Source organism: Austrofundulus limnaeus, unplaced genomic scaffold, assembly GCF_001266775.1.
Source record: "Austrofundulus limnaeus strain Quisiro unplaced genomic scaffold, Austrofundulus_limnaeus-1.0 Scaffold381, whole genome shotgun sequence".
Classification (NCBI taxonomy): Eukaryota; Metazoa; Chordata; class Actinopteri; order Cyprinodontiformes; family Rivulidae; genus Austrofundulus; species Austrofundulus limnaeus.
Window position 1 is genome coordinate 11,481 of NW_013952783.1, and position 21,602 is coordinate 33,082.

Consider the following 21,602-nt stretch of genomic DNA (forward strand, 5'->3'; position numbering starts at 1 on the left):
CAAAGGCAAATAATTCATTTGAAATAAAAATAAACATGTTTGTGTAACTGTAATGGGGGGAAAAAACATTAAATAAAAGCTCAGATTGCATACAAATTCCTGTTCGAATTTGTCAATTTATTTTAGGGCAAATGTTTAAAGATATTAAACACAGTTGTCCTGATGCATCTCAGTAATCCAGGTAAAAAATCAAAAAGAAAAAAATTGTATAGGTCTTCTGGACGGGTTCTTCTCTAATGAAACGTTTCGTCTCTCCTCCAAGAGACTTCTTCAGTCTGAGAGTTTCAGGCAAAATTCAGGCTTTTAAGCCCTGCCTCCATGTGACTGATACTCACATCACATGGCTATCGTTGACACCTAATTAACACCTATTGTTAACAGGGGGTGGAGTGATACTGGCAATAGCAGCGCTGTAGGAGGGGGACAGCTGAAAACGGAGGCCTCCACCTCTGTTTAATGATGGACGGTCTTTCTTCACAAAAATGGCTTCTTTTACTCCTCTCTCAAACCAACGTTCCTCTCTATCAAGAATGAGAACATCCTCATCTCTGAAAGAGTGACCGCTGGCCTGTAAATGAGTGAAAACTGCAGAGTTCTGGCCATTAGATGTAGCTCGTCTGTGTTGGGACATTCTTTTGAACAGTGGCTGCTTTGTTTCCCCGATGTATAACTGGTCGCAGTCCTCCTGGCACTTAACAGCATATACAACATTGCTCTGTTTGTGCCGGGGCACCGGATCTTTGGGGTGAACCAGCCTTTGCTGTAATGTGTTTTGGGGTTTGAAAGCCACTGGGAYATCATGTTTAGAAAATAAACGTCTCAGTTTCTCCGAAACACCCGCAACATACGGAATAACCACTGGTTTGGGTCTGGGTTTGGGGTCTTCATTTTCACCTGAAGGTTGCATGGAATCCTGTCTGTGTTTCCTGTCTGCTTTCAGGAAAGCCCAGTCAGGATAACCACACTGCTCCAGGGCCTGTCGTGTGTGTGATTTCTCTTTCTCCCTGGCTCCTGGGTTTGTAGGGACACTGTCTGCTCTGTGGTACAGAGTCCTGATCACTCCTAACTTGTGTTCCAGTGGGTGGTGGGAGTCAAAACGCAAATATAAACACAGTTGACACTTTTTAACTTAAACACAGAAACAGTGTAATATATTGACATTCTGAGGCCGTTCATTCAAAGTGAGGAGCAAGTTCACCATTAATGAACCGATTTACCAAATGTTACAACACAGTGAGCTTTGCACATTAAATGCTAATTTACATAGATGTGCTACAGAAAAGAGTTAAACCGCTTTCAATTGATTTCAACTAATAAAAACAGCAGGGTAGAAGTTCTAAATGGCAAACGTAGAATGTTTTACTGCCAAAAGAAAATATACAGCTGTATTCTGACCAGGCATTTTTTTCTTACGTTTCAGCCTCACTTCCATTGATTCATCAGAAACCTGCTGCAGAATCATTTTCACTGCCAAATAGTTTAAAAGGAAAAGAAGGGAAACATTGTTGTGTCTTGCACAAAGTGTCAAATGTTTGACTTGTCAGCATTAACTGCCACAGGCATTAACATTCACCTGCAGCAAACATCCGCTGCCATCTGGACGCTCTGCTTTGATGTGAAATTTCTACTTTGTGCAAACAGACATATAGCTTCATGTTTACATCACATCTGCTTTGTCTTGTAGTTGAAAAGAACCTATAGGTTTTTACAGTTTTAAAGGACTGCTGATACAACAAACAGCATTTTAAAGGGAACACAAGTGAAAAAAATAAAATAAACGAGACATACACAGCTGCAGGTTTAAATGAAACGCAATCATTTCAATCCCCAAATGACTCAATCGCTACGTTCTATTTTTTTCAGCCTTTTGAAGAGATTCAGAGTATCCACAATTTGTGCTAACACATGAGCACCCCCTGGTATCATTATAGGTGCGATAGCTGCAGCGGAATCCTATACATTTCTCTATAAATCCCTCCCTGGCAAGCAAGCAGCCTGCGTGGGTTTTTCTGAGAGTATACCTATATCACATGTGGTGCTAGATTACAGGATTTGCATTTTAAAGGGTGTCAGTTGTGGCAGCTGGATGAAGCAGGTGAACTCAATCACAGCAGTGCAACAAAAGATCTGTAACATGAGTCATACTGGGTAACCTGAATGACACGCCTGGTTCTGCCTACCACAGATCTTCTAATACTTCCAGCATGAACCCTTTTTGTTATTGCATATCATGTGAAAGGGTGAATGCAGCAATGACGTATAGACACAAAGGAGGATAAAGCCTAATGTATCATAATAGGCCTAAGACATTTTTGTAGGAAAAGCACCACTTCAGGAATAAATTATGGTGCATCAAGTCATTTTTAAAGAATTTAAAGCTTTTATGGGTAAAACGCCACTTAATCAGATTAATCTCAAGGCTTTCAAACGCAATTATTCCAACACAATAAATGAAAACGACTCGGGTTAAGTTTTTCCAGCATGTCCAAAGTTCAGCGGAGGAGACGTTTTCAGGACTGAATGAAATAATGGATTTTGAGTTGATCTTCGAAGCATGGAGTTGTCTTTCCCGGGGGGGCTGCCAGCGTTAAACTCTGATCTGTGCACTGTGACTCGCTCAAGGCTGTGTGTCTGTGGTGATATTAAAAAAGAAATATTGCTTCATAAAACCCTGCTGCGCTGCAGCCGTGACTCCTCTTAATGCAGACTGTTGCTGGAGTGTGAGAGGGGAAGTGGGATCTTTTTTTATTTTTTAATTCCATTTGTCCTTCGATTGAAAAGCCAATTAGTGTTAAGCACAGGAACCTATGACCAAACCCCTCTGCAGAGACTGAAAGACACCTTGGAGAACAACRTTTACTCGTGCAGATGCTTCAAGCAATTTGCATCATGGATTTGTGTAATGGGATTAGTAAGGACAACGCCCAACAGTAATATATACTAGGAGCGTCCTCTGCACTTACCATCTGCAGAGCAATCTGCAATTAATACACTCAGCTGTAAACATCTGGATATGTGAGCCCTGAGAGTGCAGGCAGTTTAGAAATCGAAGGCAGACAAGTAAAATACATGAAGGGCTTTTMAATATTATTTTTGTAAAATTTGAAATGTCTGGACAATAATGTCCAATACGAAMAAGGTGTGGGAAAACAAACAACTGTTAAAGATTCAAACTGTGGTACTATGCAAAAGATTTGAGTCATCCACTTTGAATTRCTTTGCATCTAAGGAGTCAAATTTTCTTGAAATCTTTCAAAATGGTCTTGAACACTAGATCTCCAGGCTTTCTGGAAGTTTTATATTGAATTTTGGCAGATTTTTTGTATTATTATTACTTTTRAAATTATCCATTCCCAATATCTAACCATAACACAGTTCAGACATGACGTTTAGACCAACAAGGCGATTGCCAGGTCTTTGCTGAATTTTAGGTTTGCTAAGTAAAATATGCAACTAAAAAAATTTACATTAAGCGCACACCCAGTGCTGGCTCTAGCCAATATGGTGCCCTAGGCAAGTTGAAGCGCAACCCCCCCCCCCCCMCACACACACACACACACCCCAAAATATGTCCCACCTACCCCAATTTGATCCCCTAAAAACAAGTTTGACAGTGTAAGGTACTATGGTAAACTTAGATTTATTGCCCCCCCCCACCCCCACTCCGCCCCCGGGTGCGAGTTGTCTGGATTTTTTGCAAAATTTACGAATTTTTAAGGCATTTTATACAGGTAAACGTCCGAAGAGGTTGACATGTATGGGACAACAAAATACAGACTTGTTGTTATTTAGTTTGTCAACACAAACTGCTACCTGAGAGGCACTACTAGCCCCTCCCCTGTCAGAGTGTCGGAGCAGGATGAGTCAATGCAACGTCAATCAAATGAGAGAGAGGGTGGGTGCGTTTGCTGCATGGGGGGGGGGTGTTTTATGGGTAGAGTAGTTTATTTTTCTTGTAATACTTCATTATAATATTTAAGTCAAAGCTATTTGAAAGCTGAGCAGAGTTACAACCAGGGATTACAAATAATTACTTTTTTATCTTCTGCAGTTCAGCGCCCCCTCCAGCAGATGGCGCTCTAGGCGACCGCCTAGTTCGCCTATGCCAAGAGCCGGCTCTGTGCACACCTGCATTTCAGTAYCTCATTTTAGCTATATGGAAAACAGCAGAAGTGAACTTTTTCAGTCTTTTTCTAATATATAAATATGTTTTCATGTGTTGCAATGAGAACCTTTAAATACTTTGTACACTACTTTACTGCAGCTAGAACCAGCACAAAGCTGAATCAGTGGTGTAACTGGGATTGTTTGTGGAAGTCACACAAATAGTGAGAGAAGTTTCAGGACTCCGGTAGGTGGCAGTGAATGTTCTCAGGTATAGGAGGGCAGGTTGAGTGTGTGTTTGTGTGAAAGGCGGGAGGACGTGTGTGTGCTCCTCTTCTTGCACAAGCGCTCCATGTTGCGTAGTCCGGGAAAACTGGCGTGGTTTAGTAGCCGAGCGGTCAGGGAGTGGATGTGAGTGAGTGTGTGTGGATGTGTGTGTGTGTGAGAGAGAGAGAGCCAGTGACAGAGTTGCGGCAGGGCAGCTCAGATTCTTTTTTTTTTTTTAAAGTGCCTGTGGCTGCACTCCGCCGGTTCACGCGCACTCCTCCTCGGACCGCCGGAGAGAGTCGCGCGACGAGACTTGTAGGGGGACACGCGCCGAAACCTCTGTCGCGAGCGTGACCCCCGAGGATTCCCACTTTTTCTCTGTGGCGGACTCTCGTTGCGCCGGCGGAACAACCAAAACATAAAAAAAGGTGGAACTAAAACTAACATTCATTGACTTCAGAGCGATGAACTGGCAGAATGGCCAAGTGGTTCAAGGAGCACCTAGGATTCAAAACTACCAAAGCACCCCCTCCGGCGCCTCCGAAGCCGGACTACAGACACTGTCACACCGGTGTGCCCGGTGCGCCGAGCGGCTCCGGGGCCACCTTCCCGAGCTCGGCTCAGCCGGACATCCTCACTGCTTACAAACTCCAAAAAGAGCTGGACTTCGAGGACCCGTACACTCCAGGTGGAAACATTTCCTTCGTGTCGAGCTTGAACACTGTGGCGGCTTCGGACAAGTACGTGTCGCCGAAACACCGACTTATCAAGGTGGAAACAGTCGAAAAGAGCCCGGCTCCGGGCGGGGGTGTCACCGTCACCCAGGCTGTAGCTGTAGGCAGCGTTAAATCTCCTACTTCACCTCTGTCGGAGCACGACAACAAGGAAAAGGTGGGTAAAGTTTGTCAGGGAGCAGAACGCTTTTATTTGTCTCGTTTTCATTGAAAAAAAAAAAAAAAACCTGGTTTGTTTTCGAGCCAGACAATGAATCGTTACAACTGGCAGAACTTGTTATCTCCAGCCTCACGTGTTGCGAAATGTCCACTGAGTGGAATCCAGAGGGAGTGCTGCTGCTTCCTGCAGCTCCTCACGTCTCAACTCTTCCCCATTTTTATTCCCCACAACTTTTAAAACTCAGGCAAGTTTTGTCAGTGAAAAGCTGCCCCATGCGTTTATTTCAGAGTTAATGGATGTGATCGTTTGACACAGTTGTCTGAATCTGGATCAGTGGACTTGTGGGGGAGTGTGATCCCCCCCACCAGCCCAGGAGTGGGTTCTGTCCTATAACACCAGGAGGAATGTCTCAGTCACAAATGTGTGCTGAAATATTTGTGGCACCTTCACCCTTCCCCTTTACTTCCTCCTCTACTTTTGTTTGCCTTTGCACCTGTCTTGTGACATGTGGTAACTTACTTACTCAGTGTTGCAGTTTGTCACAAGGAGTCTCTGTAAAACATGGTTGTGTTTTTTTGTTTTCTTTTTTCACCCATCCATGACTTGAACACAAAAAGRCAACTGCATCTGTCATGAGCAGAAAGAAGTAAGGCACGGGGCGTCAAGTATAACATAACAGCTAAGGTTTTCATTATTTAGCTCACTTTGTGAAATTAGAATCCTAGTTACAAAAAATTGCACTATTTTTTATTGTTAGCTCACTGCTTTTACATTTTGCTTATTTTATTTTTTTTTACTAAATGTTAAATGCTATATGCAGCTATGGAATTCTAAACCTAAATGTGTCAGTCTAATTTAAATGTTGCAAATAAAGCTTTGTTTCACTCTTAAATTCTTATGTATAAGAATTTAAGAGTGAAACAAAGCCTTTGTCGTCAGTATGCAGCTTTTGTTATGATGTCATCTTCCTGTGACAAAACCATTAACACAGCTAAAGCTGGCATTTAAAATTTATATCAAAATGTGCCCTTTGAAARTGATATGGATCGTGCCTGTGGACCAGCAGTTTGAAGTGCAGCTCAGACACCGGTTGCAACTGTTGATTTGATGTTTTGTGGGGAAGCGTTAGCAGCTGCTATCGTCTCAGGATGATGATGTTCTAAAAAAAAACGTGAGCGCCAACGGCAAAGGCTCTGTTCCATTCTGAAACACTTCAGCATTTAGCCACACCATCTTAAGATTTAATGTTTAGATTTAGATTTACACATTTAGATTCAGGATTTAATCCATCCATCCAAACATTTTCTGTACACGCTTATTCCTTTCAGGGTCACGTGGGTCACTGGTGCCCATATCCAGCAGTCACAGTGCGAGGGGTGGGGTACACCCTGGACAATATTTATATATATATATTTAACATTTAAATGTTACATTTGAAAAAAAAAAAGGTAAAGAAAAAGAGCAGTGAACTAAATTACAATAAAATGTTACTAGTGGAAAATTTTCAAATATTTTACACTCCTACAGACCAAATGGACAGTTGTGATGGACTTGCGACCTGTCCAGGGTGTACCCCACCCTGGACACAGTGACTGCTGAATATGTGCACCAGTGACCCGACCCCCTGACCCTGAAATGAAGAAGTGGGTAAAAGATTTTTACATTCAGAAAGGGAGCTAAATATTGAAAATTTTTACCATTTTATTTTACACTTAGTGCCCATAGTCAGGATTTATTTTTCCATTCTGTCTGTTTGAAGTTCGTAGTAAATCACGAAAAAAAAATCACAAACCCACTGCAGCAACTCAAGCTAATTAAACTGATCAGTGTGCACTATTGTGATTCGTTTCCCATCCAAGTCATCTCAAATTTGGTATGGTTCTCCTCCTGCATACTTTGTCCTACAGCAGCCATTGTAATTTATATCTGTAAAGCTCCTGTGCCAAATGATGGCTATGCCTTTTGGTGCCTGTAAAACTTATAGTTTTTGAAATATTAATGTTTAATAAATTATAATGGCAGTCAATGGAGCCTTGTATTGGTCCAATACTGCCCCCTGCTGCATCTACATAATATGGTACTGCACCATAGTTTCATAATATTCAAACTCAGTAGTTCAGTGATTACAATATTAATATGATTGTATTTTGATGTTTTACTGTAATAATGTCTTAATATTGTCCAATTGTTGCAATATATTGCAGTTTAGTGTCAAAGATTGCATTGGCAATGTGGCCYCTTTCTGCACACATACAAACCAACCCCTGGCACAACCCTCTGCCACAGCTCCATCAGTCTAATGGTCTATGTCATGGACTTTCATGCGGGAGAWCAGGGTTCAAAACCCAGCTAAAGCAACTTTAACAAAAAATCTCTTTGAACTTCATATTGTCACACAATTCCCTTAATTACAAACACCTGCTGAYGTGACAGGCAGAAGCTGGTATGGAAAACACATTTGAACTTGGTCAAAGTTCATTCTGCAAGTCCAATGCTGCAGGCAAAGCCATGCACACTTGTTTTTACGTCGTAAAAACCCATGTCTAGTTACAATTGTGTCTCATTTGCTGAAGCTTATTTAAATCTCCTTTTTTATAAAGTCAGGGATACAGTTACCTCTGCCTCTCAAAACGTCTCRCATCATGTGCTCACATAGCTGCGGTGGACAGGCATTTGACGGACAACTATGAGCCAGATACTTCACACCCCAGCTGTATGAATGATGTTATGGATGGGCCAAACCAGTACTGACAGCTGGGGAGCTTAGGCTATGTGCCAAGAGAACGGTTTAAGGGTTTCTTGTCAGGTGGTGACGGTTGAAAAATAAATAAATAAAATTGCTGCAGTAGTGAAAACAGGGAAACTGTAAAATGATGACGCACCAGAGATGTCTCCTTAAAAACACCGTTGACTGTCCTTTGGAGTAAACTACTTTATTGGGAGGGTGTTCTACACGAGGAAGCTCAGAGTTTTCTCTCTGACCATGATAATCGTTTGTAAATCCTCCGGTAGAAAAACTCTCCAGGTGCGGCTGTGAATAAAGTGTTGTTYCAACAGTCTCTGTGGGAGGATGAGCTTGTTTGCAGTGCGTCTCTATCGTTTGTTTTTCAGGTTATTGCCTGGTRTTAAAAGGCAGTAAGTGGGYGGCGTACTTGTTTGGAGGTGCCTCGTGCTAAAGTGGTTTTCGTGCTAACTTTTGTGCCRCTGTRTTCGTGTAAATAGGGAGTGATTTCTGAACAGCTTGTCGCTAATAAGCACACGGATATTCACACATTGCGTGCATGACTGTTTAACAGTGCTTGTTTTAGTCAACCTAATGCTTTTAATGCTGATAGCTGAAACYGAGCAAAAGAGCACACGAGTGTCTTAACTGCACTGCTTGGTTACATTGATGTTTTAATTACTTGACTCATGAATGCTAATTATATCGCTGCTTACCTAATGCCTGAAATGCCAATACCAGCATCAAGGGAATTTTCTCAGTCGCTTTCTATTCAGCAGACTCCTTTAAAGAGGGAGAAGCCTAATAAGTAAGTTTTCATTCCCAAATTAAAATGTCTTCTTTTAAATTTTTTGTCTTGTTTAATCAATCTGAATAATTATTATTTTTCTTATTTTGGGTTCGATGCAGGGTTATCAGTATTATTCGCAGCATGGTGTGGTGCATTTTGTTTTTAATTATGCTGAGCCCTTCATGGTAGGGTTAGCCAAGAGAGATGATCAATTATCATCCTGCCTCGAAACTAATTAAAGGCCTCATCTCCCAGCTCATCGCTCTACTCAGCACTAAACTAACTTCTCTCAAGGACGCTGGAAAGTGACGACTGGCTCCGCTCCAACCTGTGTAAACAAAAGTTGTGTGGCGCTGACTGACAATCGTCAGAGTCTGTTTGGTCACCTGGGAGACTTCACGTTTGGCTCAGAGTTCGTTTTGACTCAGTCGTACGACGAGTCGGCTTGTACATCAGTCTACAGAAGCTGTTGGACGCGACGTCAAAAACCTTTATGGTGCTGCCAGCAAAGCCATCTGGATAAATAAAGTGATCAACCTAACTCCAGCGTGAGTTCCAAAAAATAAGATAAAACGTGTAAATAAATTGTAAAGATATTTCATACACRGTGTTCTGTGAAGATCCGGGCAGCTGGTCAGCCCAAACAAGCATAAAACTTACCTGAACAGATAGATTGGAGAGGGGTGACCTGTTATTTGTCAGTAGTAAATTATAAAGAATCCAGCAGCAATAAACAAGATGTTTTGATTGTTTTGCTGAACAGCAACAGTGAAAAACACTAAAAATCTAAAACAGGTGTCCAGCCCTGATCCGTAAGGATCACTATCCTTTATATTTTAGAGGCGCCTCTGCTCCAACATACCTGGTTTGAATGAATGGGTATGGGTAGGTGCACAACACCTTGCTAAAACACCACATGTAATTAAATTTGAAGCTGACTCTCAGAGAACTCTGTGATTTTAGGAAAAAAAATTAAAGTCAAATGGAGACACAAGTCTGTGTGTATTATCTGGGACATATTAATCTTTAATAATATAGCGTTAATATTATTTAATAATAAGAACTAAAGGTGCTGCTCCTATAAGCATCAGGAGTTCACGTGCAAGTTACACATGTCTATAATTCAACAACAATGCTTCAAACACATTAACATTTAAATAATACAAAGAAGGTCGGCGTCAAGCTGCCTCTGAGCCTCCGCTTTGAAAACGACAGTCAAGTGATCTCTCGTGCTTTTGTTGTGTGTGTGTGTGTGTGTGTGTGAACACACACTGTGTTACGATGGAAATGCTTGCAAGGTGCTTTCAGACATTTAAATAAATATGTAATCCTCGATGGAAAAACGTCCGGGACACGCGTATACCTCACACCTGCCGTCTTAATCTGACTCAAGGTTGCACACACCAGCTGTCAATCAAAGAATGACCTGCCCTACTCTGTTCTGATTGGGTAAAACTTTGACCGTGRTTCTCTTTACTGGTTGAAAGAGCCGTCAGTTTAATCCTTGTATGGCAGAAGTTTTCTCTCCCTTTCATTTTTACAAATGAAGACATCCATCRTGGAGGAAAACTTCAATCCAGGTCTTTTTACTACTAGGAGGCATGATCTGTTTGCCCGAAAACAAAACGAAACAAAAACTAAACGTTGTTTCGGACAACCTAAAGGCCTCTATGGCGACTTGTTATGAATTAGTTTTTTGTTTTACCCGTTTGAAATAAGGACCAGAAGATAAAAGACTGATAAATATGGACAAACTGGGGACGTGACCTTTCCTCTTTTATCCACAATTTCCTCTCGAGCTGATGCACTCATTTTCTCTTTTCACTCCACGTCTTTTATTTTTATTTTTTTGAAGCAGTTGTGAGACGTTGCCACTGCTCTTGCTTGGCTGGGCCGTGACTGGCTAAAGCTGTTCCTCTGCCTACATCCCCCAGAATACTGTGCAGTTCTGGATCAGAGTTCAATGAAATGATCTACATTCTAGTGGACAAATTTTCTATCGATACTGATTATGTGTTTATCACGATGGATACCGTATTGTTTAATCACCCAGCCCTAGACTCAGGTGTGATAGAGCAGGGAAACTAGTAGAACATGCAGGATAATGGACCTCGAGGACCAGGATTGGACACCCCTGATCTAAACTTAAGTTTGTAAAGATCAGATTGAGTTTGAGTTTATATCTTAATGCAACATCTTCCACCTTATGTTCTTCAATTCGCGAAGGCTCGTTTGACCAGGCCACTGATTGTCGTGCCTTCTGAGCATGACTTAACTCTGCTCAGCAATTTTTTCCCCCAGCACCCTGAATGCCTTCGCTTGACATTTCACCCCACTACTCCAGAACCCACTAAGGGCTTTATAAATGCATCCCACCGGCCACTTACACTCTCATCTCTGCCGCTGATAAGAGAAATGTCGAGCACAGGCGTTGACATCACCTGGGTTTGTGAGAGTGCTTTTTTTCTTCAGGGAACCAGAAAGTGGATAAAAAAAAACATCAGAGTCCATCATGGTTTTTTAGAGCGGCATTTTTTAGTTGCAGTCCCCTGCTGCTTTGAATCGGGACTGGTGAGGTAGATAACGGACAGGTTCATAGAGCCCRGGGAGGTTTTGGCCTTGTTGCTCTTATATTCATTTTTTATACATATTCTAAAATAGTCAGGTCAGATTGAATAAACACTGTGCAAAATGTATAGTAGGTTTTTAAAGGCAGAGATGGTGTTTTAAATAAATTTCCCTGCTTGTGTGACAGCTTAATGCATAGGTTGAAATAATTAACAGACTGATGAGAAAGCTGTGTTTGGATCTTGCATCTGTTGTTTTACATAATCAATGAGGGGCACATTTTGACTCACATTTTTCAAGTGAGAAGGTAATTAGTAGGATTTGTGTTTATGTTGGTTACTCTAGCTAAAAAAACAGTAATATCGGGACAGCGATATTGTTCCCATGAAACTTTATGAATGTGAGAGGGTAGACTTTTAGTTTTACTCTCCATTCATACAAGTGTCAAAAGAATGCAGAGCATTTCCTAAAGTATTTGAAGAATTTCTTATAATCATCCARAATTGTTTTATTGCCAAGCATATTTTATGTTCAACCTCCTTCCTATGATTTCACTGACAAAAGAGCACTGCAGTGCATTCCTGACCTGAAATATGGAGCGTTTTGAAGGAAGTATCATACTACGACAGTGGAGGATTTCCTGAAAGTTGATCTCAGATKTTTTCTTTTCTATTTTGATGAACATTTTGGCTCAAATGAGTGTAGTACCCAGGCATAGTTAAGTTTTATTTACTACCATCAACCACAAGCACATAAAAAAGTTATAGGTCTGGGAAATGATGGCCTTTAGCCATTGTTTTTCTTTTATTTTCTTCTTTCCATCTGAGAGTCGCCTTCTTTTCACTTTAAAGAGTCCCAATGGAGTCTGCTTGTGTTTGTGTTGCTCGATGTGCTTTTTTTCTAACTTTGTGCCAGAACATCGGTCACATGACTCCACCAGGTCACAATTAGCCTTCAGACTGGTGCTGCAGCTCTGGCCGCAGGGGAGTTGTAGACACATGGCTCTGTTTTGTTTAATGACAGTGTGTGTAGCTGAGTGTAGAACGGAGGAGCCCTGGTCTGCAGGCAGATCGTCACACACAGATTAAAATGAAACAAATAAGGCTGCCTGCCATCTGAGAGCGAAAGAGAAGGTTTGTATAAAGTAGTGGATTTATATTTTTTAATATTTTTCCCCTAATTTTTAGTTATTCCTGCCCTCCACCAGCTGTAACTCCTATCTTGTTCAGGTCAGCAGTAAAGTATTGAAGATGATTTGCTTTTTCTGTCTTGTTGAACAAATGCAGAATGTTATTTTTGCGTCACACTACAGGAGACAGCCAGAAGTACATCTCACTGAAAGAGGTGCCCTGTGATCTATATGTCCACCACAAAACTGAACACCTCCATGGCTGCTTTTATGGCCTTGCAAACTTTAATCATATAAGTTTTTTTTATGAGAAAAGAATGTGGTAAATGTCAATTTATCTTTTAATATGACTCATCTTACACGTGTTAAGGTTATATCTTGATATTCTCTTTTTAAGGACATTGTAGAGATATAAATGCTGTGTACAGTTCAGTTGCTTGGTGTAAAATAAGAAATGACTTGGTAACTCTAGGATTAAGGAAGTGCTGTTTTCCTGACAGGAAGTGTTTACAGCTTGGTGACATTCCCTTTTTAACTTGACAAGTCTGTGCTCGCCCCTTTGTGGAGATGAGATTGCTTGATTGTTTGATGAAATATAAGCAAGGCTAATGCTCCCGGCTGTTTTGACTTAAGCATAAGCGGTGCCTGGGTCCATTCAGGTTTTTTTTTTATTTTTTTGTGGAAATGATTGTCTCTCAGTCAGCTTTGTATAGATTTACTCAACTTACATTAGGTTTACTGTACAGAGAGGTGGGAAGTCATGCTGTGGCACTCCACCCTGTTTTCATGTAGTCAAAAGTAGCAGAGTCTAAGTGTAGAGAGCTTAAGCCAGCCTCACGTAACATTACAAAATGTCTAGCTTTGTTTACGGACAGACTCGAGCGTCTTTTCCTCCCAGCTCTGTTAAGAACACCCAAACTCAAAGCTTCCCCCCAGAGGAAACCACCACATTGTCTCATGAAGCTTTACTTTCCTAATCATGTCAGTTTTTATCATATGGAAATTGAAATAGGCAGTTAGGCTTTTTAAAAAATTATTTATGCATTTATTTTTTTGTGGTGGTTGTTGTGGAAGCATCAAATAGGAGTGATTGTCAGCATACTTGCTTTCTTAAAAGTATATATTTCTTGCAGAGATTCAAACCAAAGTTTTGAGGGAAAATGGTGTGAATGGAAAAAGTTTTTATAGGGATGCCAATTAACAGCTTTTATCACAGTACAAAATTATATTGATTTGTTTGGATGCTGATACTGTTTCTCTTTTACAAAATCTGACATATGATATCAATTCAGTTCATAAATCTGTGATGGATATGATGTGATATCATATGCACATCTAACCCAATCATTTAAATGACTGTGTTAGATGTGCATATATCAGTCCGCATCGGGCATATGATGATGATGATGCTGATGATATGAATCAATGTTTTCATTTTGCCTTGATGTATTTCAACCATTAATCAATAATTAAACAATATATTGACGTGGATTGATGTATTGTTTCACCCCCACTTGCAAATAAGGACATTCCATTTTGACTACTGGATTTTAAGACCCTCATGTTATGACTCCTAATCTGGGAAATCAAGCACAGATGTTTCATAAGTCTGTCAGTTGATTTGTTCTGGGATTCATGCATGTTCAGATCATATGTGCTTCCTGAAAGTTGATTGGTTCTGGGTCCACATCTGCACAAACCATCACTCCCATGTAGAGATATACTGCTTGTTTTGCATTTCACATCAACAGATTTTTGCCAAATGAATTTCTGCAGATTTGTTGTACTCYGTTGAACTTGTGACCTACTAAAACATACCATAAGTTGCCACAAAATACACTTCTCTCATTTAATCCTTGTGTCCACCATTATTTCAGAATTTTCACCACATTGGTAGCCAGTCTGAGGACTAATCACTTGTTCACACTTCCAAAGGATTACTATATTTTAAAMAATTCCGGTACTCTACCATGACTTTTAAGCCACACCACTTACTATATGGGGGAAAAAAACACTGCCAATAAATCTATCACACAGGGATGGGGACAGAGAAAGGAAATTGGATTTTGCCAAGCGTGTCGTCAAGTACTTAATCTTTAATATCTGTCGCATATTAACAGGTCCTTTATATGGTGCAACCCACAGGTTCCTCTTTTCTCTCTGCTGGGGGTCTTGAGTGGCTGTGCGGATTGGTTTTCAATGAATGAGGTCCTTCGGGACAAGTTGAGGTGCCTTTTTGTGCTTCACTGCTTTGGGTGCTAACAAAAGATGCAGTCATTCATCAGTAGACGCGAGCAGGCAGAATGGGGAATATACTGAACGTTTAGCATTTCAAAAGTGTCAAAGGCAAAGCATTATACCATTCATATTTTGCAAAGAATGAATGAACAGGAAGTATAGTTCTGCTTAGGCTGTTTGAAGAGTTGTATTGACATAATTAGTTACTCAGAGGAATCACAGTGTGACTTTATTGTCTGACAGTTTTATTGCAGTGGTTCCCAACCTTTTTAGACTTGTATACCCCCTGAGCCATTTTGTCATACCACTAGTACCCCCTCAGTGAAACGTAATGATGATTCTCCAAAACTATAATGTGCAACAGTCCTATTTTTATTAATATTTTTACACACCTGGGAAAATTTTCCATGTACCCYCTGYAATATGCTCACTTACCCCTGGTTGAGAACCACTGTTTTATTGTACCAAGTTGGTCAGCGCAACTTTTTCTTCTCAGTCTCAGTAGTGTAGCATTTTCATTTTAAATCTTTACTTTATCTTTTGTCATTTTAAAACTATCTATTAATATTCTGTTCATGTACAGTACTTGTGAGGTAAAACAATTTACTGACACATCCTTGATTTGCTGTTGCTATTCATCTACATTCTATTAATTTTATGTTGCTTTGTGCCAAGCACAGTATAGAGAATTTAATTGAAGTTATTGTTAGTATAGTTTTCTTTTTCTACTTAAAGTATAGTTGCTAGAAGGTGCTTGTCATTTTCTGCAAGGTCACAAAGAGTTAACTTTAACATATTTAAATGAAAACTGATTACAAATAAAAGCCATGCTAATCTTGCACTAACTGAGGTCTTATCAAAAGCTTTTCCCATGTTGGCATCTGTGCAACTTGGGTGCACACACATCTGACTGGCATTTATATTTGTATTTTTAACTGTTTATAAAGCTATGATTGGAAACATGTAAAACTAAAAATCCCACATTGGCTTCAGAATGCTTGGTAACCACATGTGGTGGCAAGATGAGAAATAGCAATTGATATGCATTCAGTATGTATTTCATGTCTTTCTCATTTTATACAAAGCTATTTTTGTTCCTGGTAAATTGTGGTGCGTTGGTATCAGAGTTACTGCATGTGGAAGCATTCCCAACAATCCCGCAAAAAAGGAACCAGGTTTACCCTGGTGGCGTGCAGACGGCGGTTCACATGGGGCGAGAATGAGAAGATTAAAAGAACCAACACTTTATGTGGTTTAGAATGTAATTGGAGAGATGGGCATTTAGTAAATAAGGTGACGTGCATGGCGCAGATGTTTCTGARCTCATTCAGAAATGTGCCAAACTGATGGTGGAGCTCACTGATGTGTGGAAAGAAATGCCTAATCCAGCTATATTACAAATAAGGTGTGGGAGGCTTTGGGCCCATCGCAAATGAAGTCAGTGTTTTTGTATTGTTGAGTCACAGTGTTAAGTAGCATGCTTACTGAGGCTGAATTGCTACTCCTGTTGGGTTAAAAGCAAACAAACATACCCAGAAATGAGCAGAATCTTTATTTATCTCCTRTAAAGTGGTCTTCATCAGTTTGCAGACTGCAGTTTGTGACTGAGTGCAAAACAACGCCTTTATAGCAAACACATAYGTTTGATTAGGTACCTCTTCAGRCTCCTAAGTAGGCCTTCAMAGGAGGCACATCACTCTTCAAAGCTCCCAGAGAGACAGAATGCTCTAGTGGCAACAGGGTTTCTCAGACARCATTTTAATAAAGTTTCATTAATGTCRTGGTTGTRCAGTGGGAAACGCGCTCCTGCCTTGTCTCTCCATATGATGGGAAGCCGGTTTCTCATCAGCCTAAACTGTGTGGGAGATGTAGAAGCCAGCAGGGCTCTGTCTTCATATGGGGCTCTGAATTGTTGTAACAAGATTTGAGTTTGCTTCCTTCATACRTGAAACAATCTCATCCGTATAAACTGTATTATTATGTCAACAATGAAGCTAGGATCTCTTTTTTTATTTATCTTGAGGGAGTGTTTCCTGTCTCGAGTGCTCTTTTTTATGTCTGATGATTGCACACGTACACACGAACACACATACACAGCATTCATTGTGTGTTTACAGACGAGAAAGTCAAGGAACTGCGGTACTTTGGTTCAGTTTTGTGCGTTTGGCTCTTATGAACATTAAACATTAAAAATAACTTTTTACATGTTAGTCTGTTCACTGCACTGTATTAAGGTAAAAAATAGAATGTCTTTATCCATTGTCTCTCCCCACCCTTCCTATCTCTCTGTCATGACTGTCTTTCCTCACAATGGAGGCATGTTTTCTTATTGTCACACTGAAGAACAAAGACCAGTAGCAACAACAAAAGCAAAGGCAAAAAAAAACAAAAAGAAAAAAAGGCAAAAAAAAACAAAAAGAAAAAAGAAAAAAAAACCTTTTGAAATACTGTAATGCAATTGAACGGCTAAGCACTGAGTTGTATTAGGTTATCAGACTGAAGAACAAAAACTAGTAGCAACAACAAAAGCAAAGGCAAAAAAAAACAAAAAGAAAAAAAAAAAAAAAACCTTTTGAAATACTGTAATGCAATTGAACGGCTAAGCACTGAGTTGTATTAGGTTATCAGTGGCTGAAATCCCTTGTGGCGTGAGACATAAATCAAATACGTCAGTCCTTTTTTTCTTCCATCTCCTCCCTCTTTCTACAGCCTGCTGACTTTTCTGGCAGTCCCACRAGGGCTTTAACCTTGACTAACCCCTGACGCATTCAGTTCTTCCAGGACTAGTCGTGACATTAAAATCATGATTCTGATTGCTTTYGTTTTGCCAGTACTCCGTAACTTTACAAGTCGGCTTTTAATTGCTTGTGCTTTTCATTGATTATTGTTAAATGACCACACTGAATGTGCTACTCTAAAGGCGGYGGCTTATTTTCTGTTTAATRCAACCAAAAATCCATCCAGGGGCTCAAATTTCAYCTAATGTGSTTTATGAAATGTTTATTCTTTTGTCCCTTATTATYGTGTAAGCTAGCTGAACCTGCRATGCATTAAAACTGCTGGAGGAGAATATYTCTCTCTTCTAATGGAAGATCTGAGCCAAATAAAAGTGTAATCCTAGACGCTTTAGTGTCATCGCCAACACTGAGCCAAAGTGGCAGGTGCCTGCTATGGTYTTTGCTAATGTTCATCTCTCTGTTCCCACTGATTTTGAGGTCGGACTCATCGCCTCAGAGCCCAAGTGCAACTCAAAATTCCCTTTTGCCATTTCTTGTGTGAGTTGTTAGAGTTGAGGCAGGTACAAGTCAAATCCAGCCATGGTCTGAGCTCTGGAATCAGTAATTTAATAAGCTCTCTCTCTCTCTCTCTCAGTGCTACAGAGCAGTGAAAGACCCATCTACCACAGGGATGTGACCTTAGCTTGTCAGAGAGCTTTATGAGATTCATCTGGACTTACATCACAACCTAGCAAAAGCCTGATATATGGAAGCACTGCAGCGCTGACGGGGGGATTTTACTTTCATGACAAGTGTGGCTTGGCTGTGGTCCTGACACACCCTGGCATGCCACAAGGCAGATGGTGAGTCCCCAGGAACTGCTACACCCCTGTTCTCACAACTTCGAGCTCCTCCTCCTGTTGAGCAGTCATTAGTGCAATGGAACAGGAAGGACACATTGGAACAAGTAGGAAATATTAAGCACATCCTTCAGCATAAAATGAGCAAAGATTCAGCRGCAAATTGTAGGGCGTTTATAGAGTTGCACATTATTATTGTTCATAAATCACCAGATGGAGGTGACAACAATATTGGTGCCTTTTTTTTGTTGCTTTCAAAATCAGTGTACACTAGATATTTCTTAAAACCATAATACTGCTGGATATCTTGTCCCAGCGAGCAAGCAAGGCGGGCTGTATTTTTCAACTGTCAAATTGAAGAATTGGGTTTTATCCCTCACTGCATTTAATCCTCCTGTCCAACGCTATCAGAAGGTTTCATCACATTCTCAGGCTTGGTTTGTCCTACATTTATGTCAACAGGAAAGGCAAAAGGATGATGTCATGTGTTTGGCATGGCTTTGTGCATAACTCAATAAGTTATTCTCATTATTTCCTGAAGCATGTCCAAACATCGTTTGGTTTATGATGAAGGTGCAGCAAGGTAGCTCGAGTCAACGAGTGCGTTTTGTTAAAGCGTAACTTTGGGCAAATATTCAGCAATATTTGCTCTGCAATCTAAAATAGTGGAAAGCATCACAAAGTAGAGAACATAAGTTTTTCATCTACTATCTGGGAACTGTGGATTTTACCTGTTTGTTCAAACAAGCGTGATTGTGTTGCTTGAGTAAAAAAGAAAAAAACCTCCGACTGTATATCAGAAAATATAAAAATCTGTATCTTATGTCTACTAGTCTTTATCGCCTAAGTTATTGATGTTTTTTTTAAATTTGAGTGAAAATGACTTGTTTTTAAGCCTGGGCTGTAGTTGTCTTTGTATCAGAGGTGAATTTGGCACACAGTTTGAGTACTGATGGCTGAGTTTTCATGCAACAAGGGGCATGATGGTAATGGTGGTGAACACAGAATGCATAATTTCCTGGTGTCTCTTGAGGTGCAAATATGGGTCTTGTCAAATTGACTAAATTTTAATCAAACCTGTGCACACATTGCATATACTTTATGTGAACCAAAAACAAACAAGGAAAATGTTTGTATTAGATTTCTCCCTCTGCTTGAAGTCACAGAAGCAAAACATTCAAGGAACCCCTAATTACCCCRTAGCAAAAAAAAAGTTATTTCCCTGCAAACAGATGGAGAGGGAGTCCTAGAGAAAGCAGATTTACCACACGGCTGCTGTTGTGAACACATTCATGGCATAGACGTCCTCTGTTTATTATTGTTTAATCCATGTATGAGGTGATTTGTGCAGGAATTTACCTGCCAGAACTACTTTGTCACTAAGTGGCTTACAAATTATTCTCAGTGAACCTACTGGTATGTTGCACCTGGAACCTTATCAACATGTCTCCTGTTAAAAATTAATTGCTGAGTTCAAAAGACACTCAACATCAGTGTTGTTACTTGAAATATCTGGGTTACTTCCAGGTTAATGTGGGTGTGTGTGTGTGGGTGGGGGGTCATTCTCATTGTTGGCCCACATTTTGATGTTTTTTGAAAAAAGTGTGTTCTCTCTCTGTGGCAGCAATGTTTAGTGGTGGTTCTTAGGAAATCTCGCTTGGTGGAGTCGCAGCGTGGCAGGCATGAGGCACAGTCCACGTCCACTCCTCCCCCCACCCAGCTCCGTCCAGCTGATGAGTGATGAGCTTGTTTATAATGAAACCAAATCTCTTCCTGTTAGACATGAGTCATCGGGTGTAGAGCAAATCATTAACATTGTTACATGCTTGCTGAGGTGTTTTCCAATATTCTGTACTGGGATTAACCTTAAAAACTCTTCAGGATGCTTTCAAATTGGAGAAAATGCTGTGCCCTCTTCACCCGTTTGGAGATGGGTAGATTTAAACCATTAGCTGCATTAGAGTCTAACGACTGGTCTAGACTCCTGCGGTTGCCCAACCTCGTTTAGATCTACTGTCCAAGAGCACAAATGGCTCAATTAGGAGTTTTAGCTCCCCTTCACGAGTATCTTGACTGCCATTACAGTGTCCTGATAAATGAAGCTAACATTTTTAGCAAACAAATATCCCCTTTAGGCACTATAGTCCCGGACTTGCTCCACTTTGTAAAGCTCTGAGCCGATTTTCTGGGTCTCAGGACGTCCACTTAATTGCCATCTACTGCACAAAAACACTCAGCAAAAGAGCAAGACTGCAATTAGCTGTGGCTCGCTGCAAGCTTGGCATAAATCTGCCAAATTGTTTCTCTTAAGATAGTTGAGTAGTTGTGGTTCTCTGTCCTCCATTTTTGAAATGTAGGCCTGTCACAAGGCTATCATATAATTAGGCAGACCAGCAGAAGCAAGCGTGATGTAAGGCTAAAAGCTGAGGCATTGTGGTGCTGTGCTGAGGCAAACAAAGGTGGGCTGTTATTTTTGTAGTACTCTCTTTATCCTTTAGCTTACTGCCTCAGAGGATCCTGCTTGGTCCTGTCTTGGGCCACAGCAGCGTCTGCCGTTGTATCCGTTTTTACACTATGCCCATTTTGTCGTGCTTCGTGAGCTTTCAGTTTCATTTTTCCTCATCCCTTAATCGTTATATCTTTTTGTTGTCTTTTTCAGCTGATTATTCTTGAAGATTACGCGGATCCTTTTGATGCTGAGCAAGCTGGTGGGGCTCAGACCACCACAGAGAAAGTGACAACTGAGAACGACGGCTACATGGAGCCATATGAGGCCCAGAAGATGATGGCAGGTACAGATGAATCGGTTAATTCCTGTATGCGATTTTTACTTTTCTTAACTCTGTGGTGTTGTACCATTTTTTCCCACCTTCACATAGTTTAAATGACAAGCAGTCAATTTGTGTCTTTTGTATGACTTCATCCTGTTTGTCTCAGGGATAAGGTAATTAATATTTATTGTGGTTTGACCACATAAGTTAATGCAGCAGGACAGATGTCATTTTACTTGACAACCATGGCAAGGCAGAAATGAATTGTCAATTAAAAAGGAAAAAAAAATCAAAGATGGGTTTGTTTTCCCTGTAATGTCATTCAGACATTTAACTGATTCAATGGGCCTCATGCAAGAACATGTTCGTATTCTTATCCTAAATTTCTCTTACTTTTGTTCGTACAAAGGGTTCGTACGAACATGCTACGTCAGATTCAACAAACTCTTCTATCTTCGGGAAAAGTGCGTAAATGAGCTGCGTAAATTACACCGGACGACGTGTCCATTCATGAATGACATCGCAAAGTAAAAAAGAAGAAC

The 21,602-nt window shown here is 40.5% G+C and overlaps 1 protein-coding gene across 3 annotated transcripts in view; it reads left to right on the forward strand.

Annotated features, from left to right (window-relative positions):
* Window positions 1–4,317: 4,317 nt before the first annotated feature.
* The window catches only part of shf (Src homology 2 domain containing F), a 91,378-nt gene continuing 74,093 nt past the window's right edge, over window positions 4,318–21,602 (forward strand). The window contains exons 1-2 of one of the 3 annotated variants that reach the window (XM_014023622.1): window positions 4,318–5,262; window positions 20,949–21,081. In XM_014023622.1, the coding sequence (XP_013879076.1) occupies window positions 4,849–5,262; window positions 20,949–21,081 (547 nt within the window). In that variant the 5' untranslated portion in view covers window positions 4,318–4,848. The remainder of the gene's footprint in view (window positions 5,263–20,948; window positions 21,082–21,602) is intronic. The other 2 variants (XM_014023620.1, XM_014023621.1) reach the window with 2 other exon arrangements.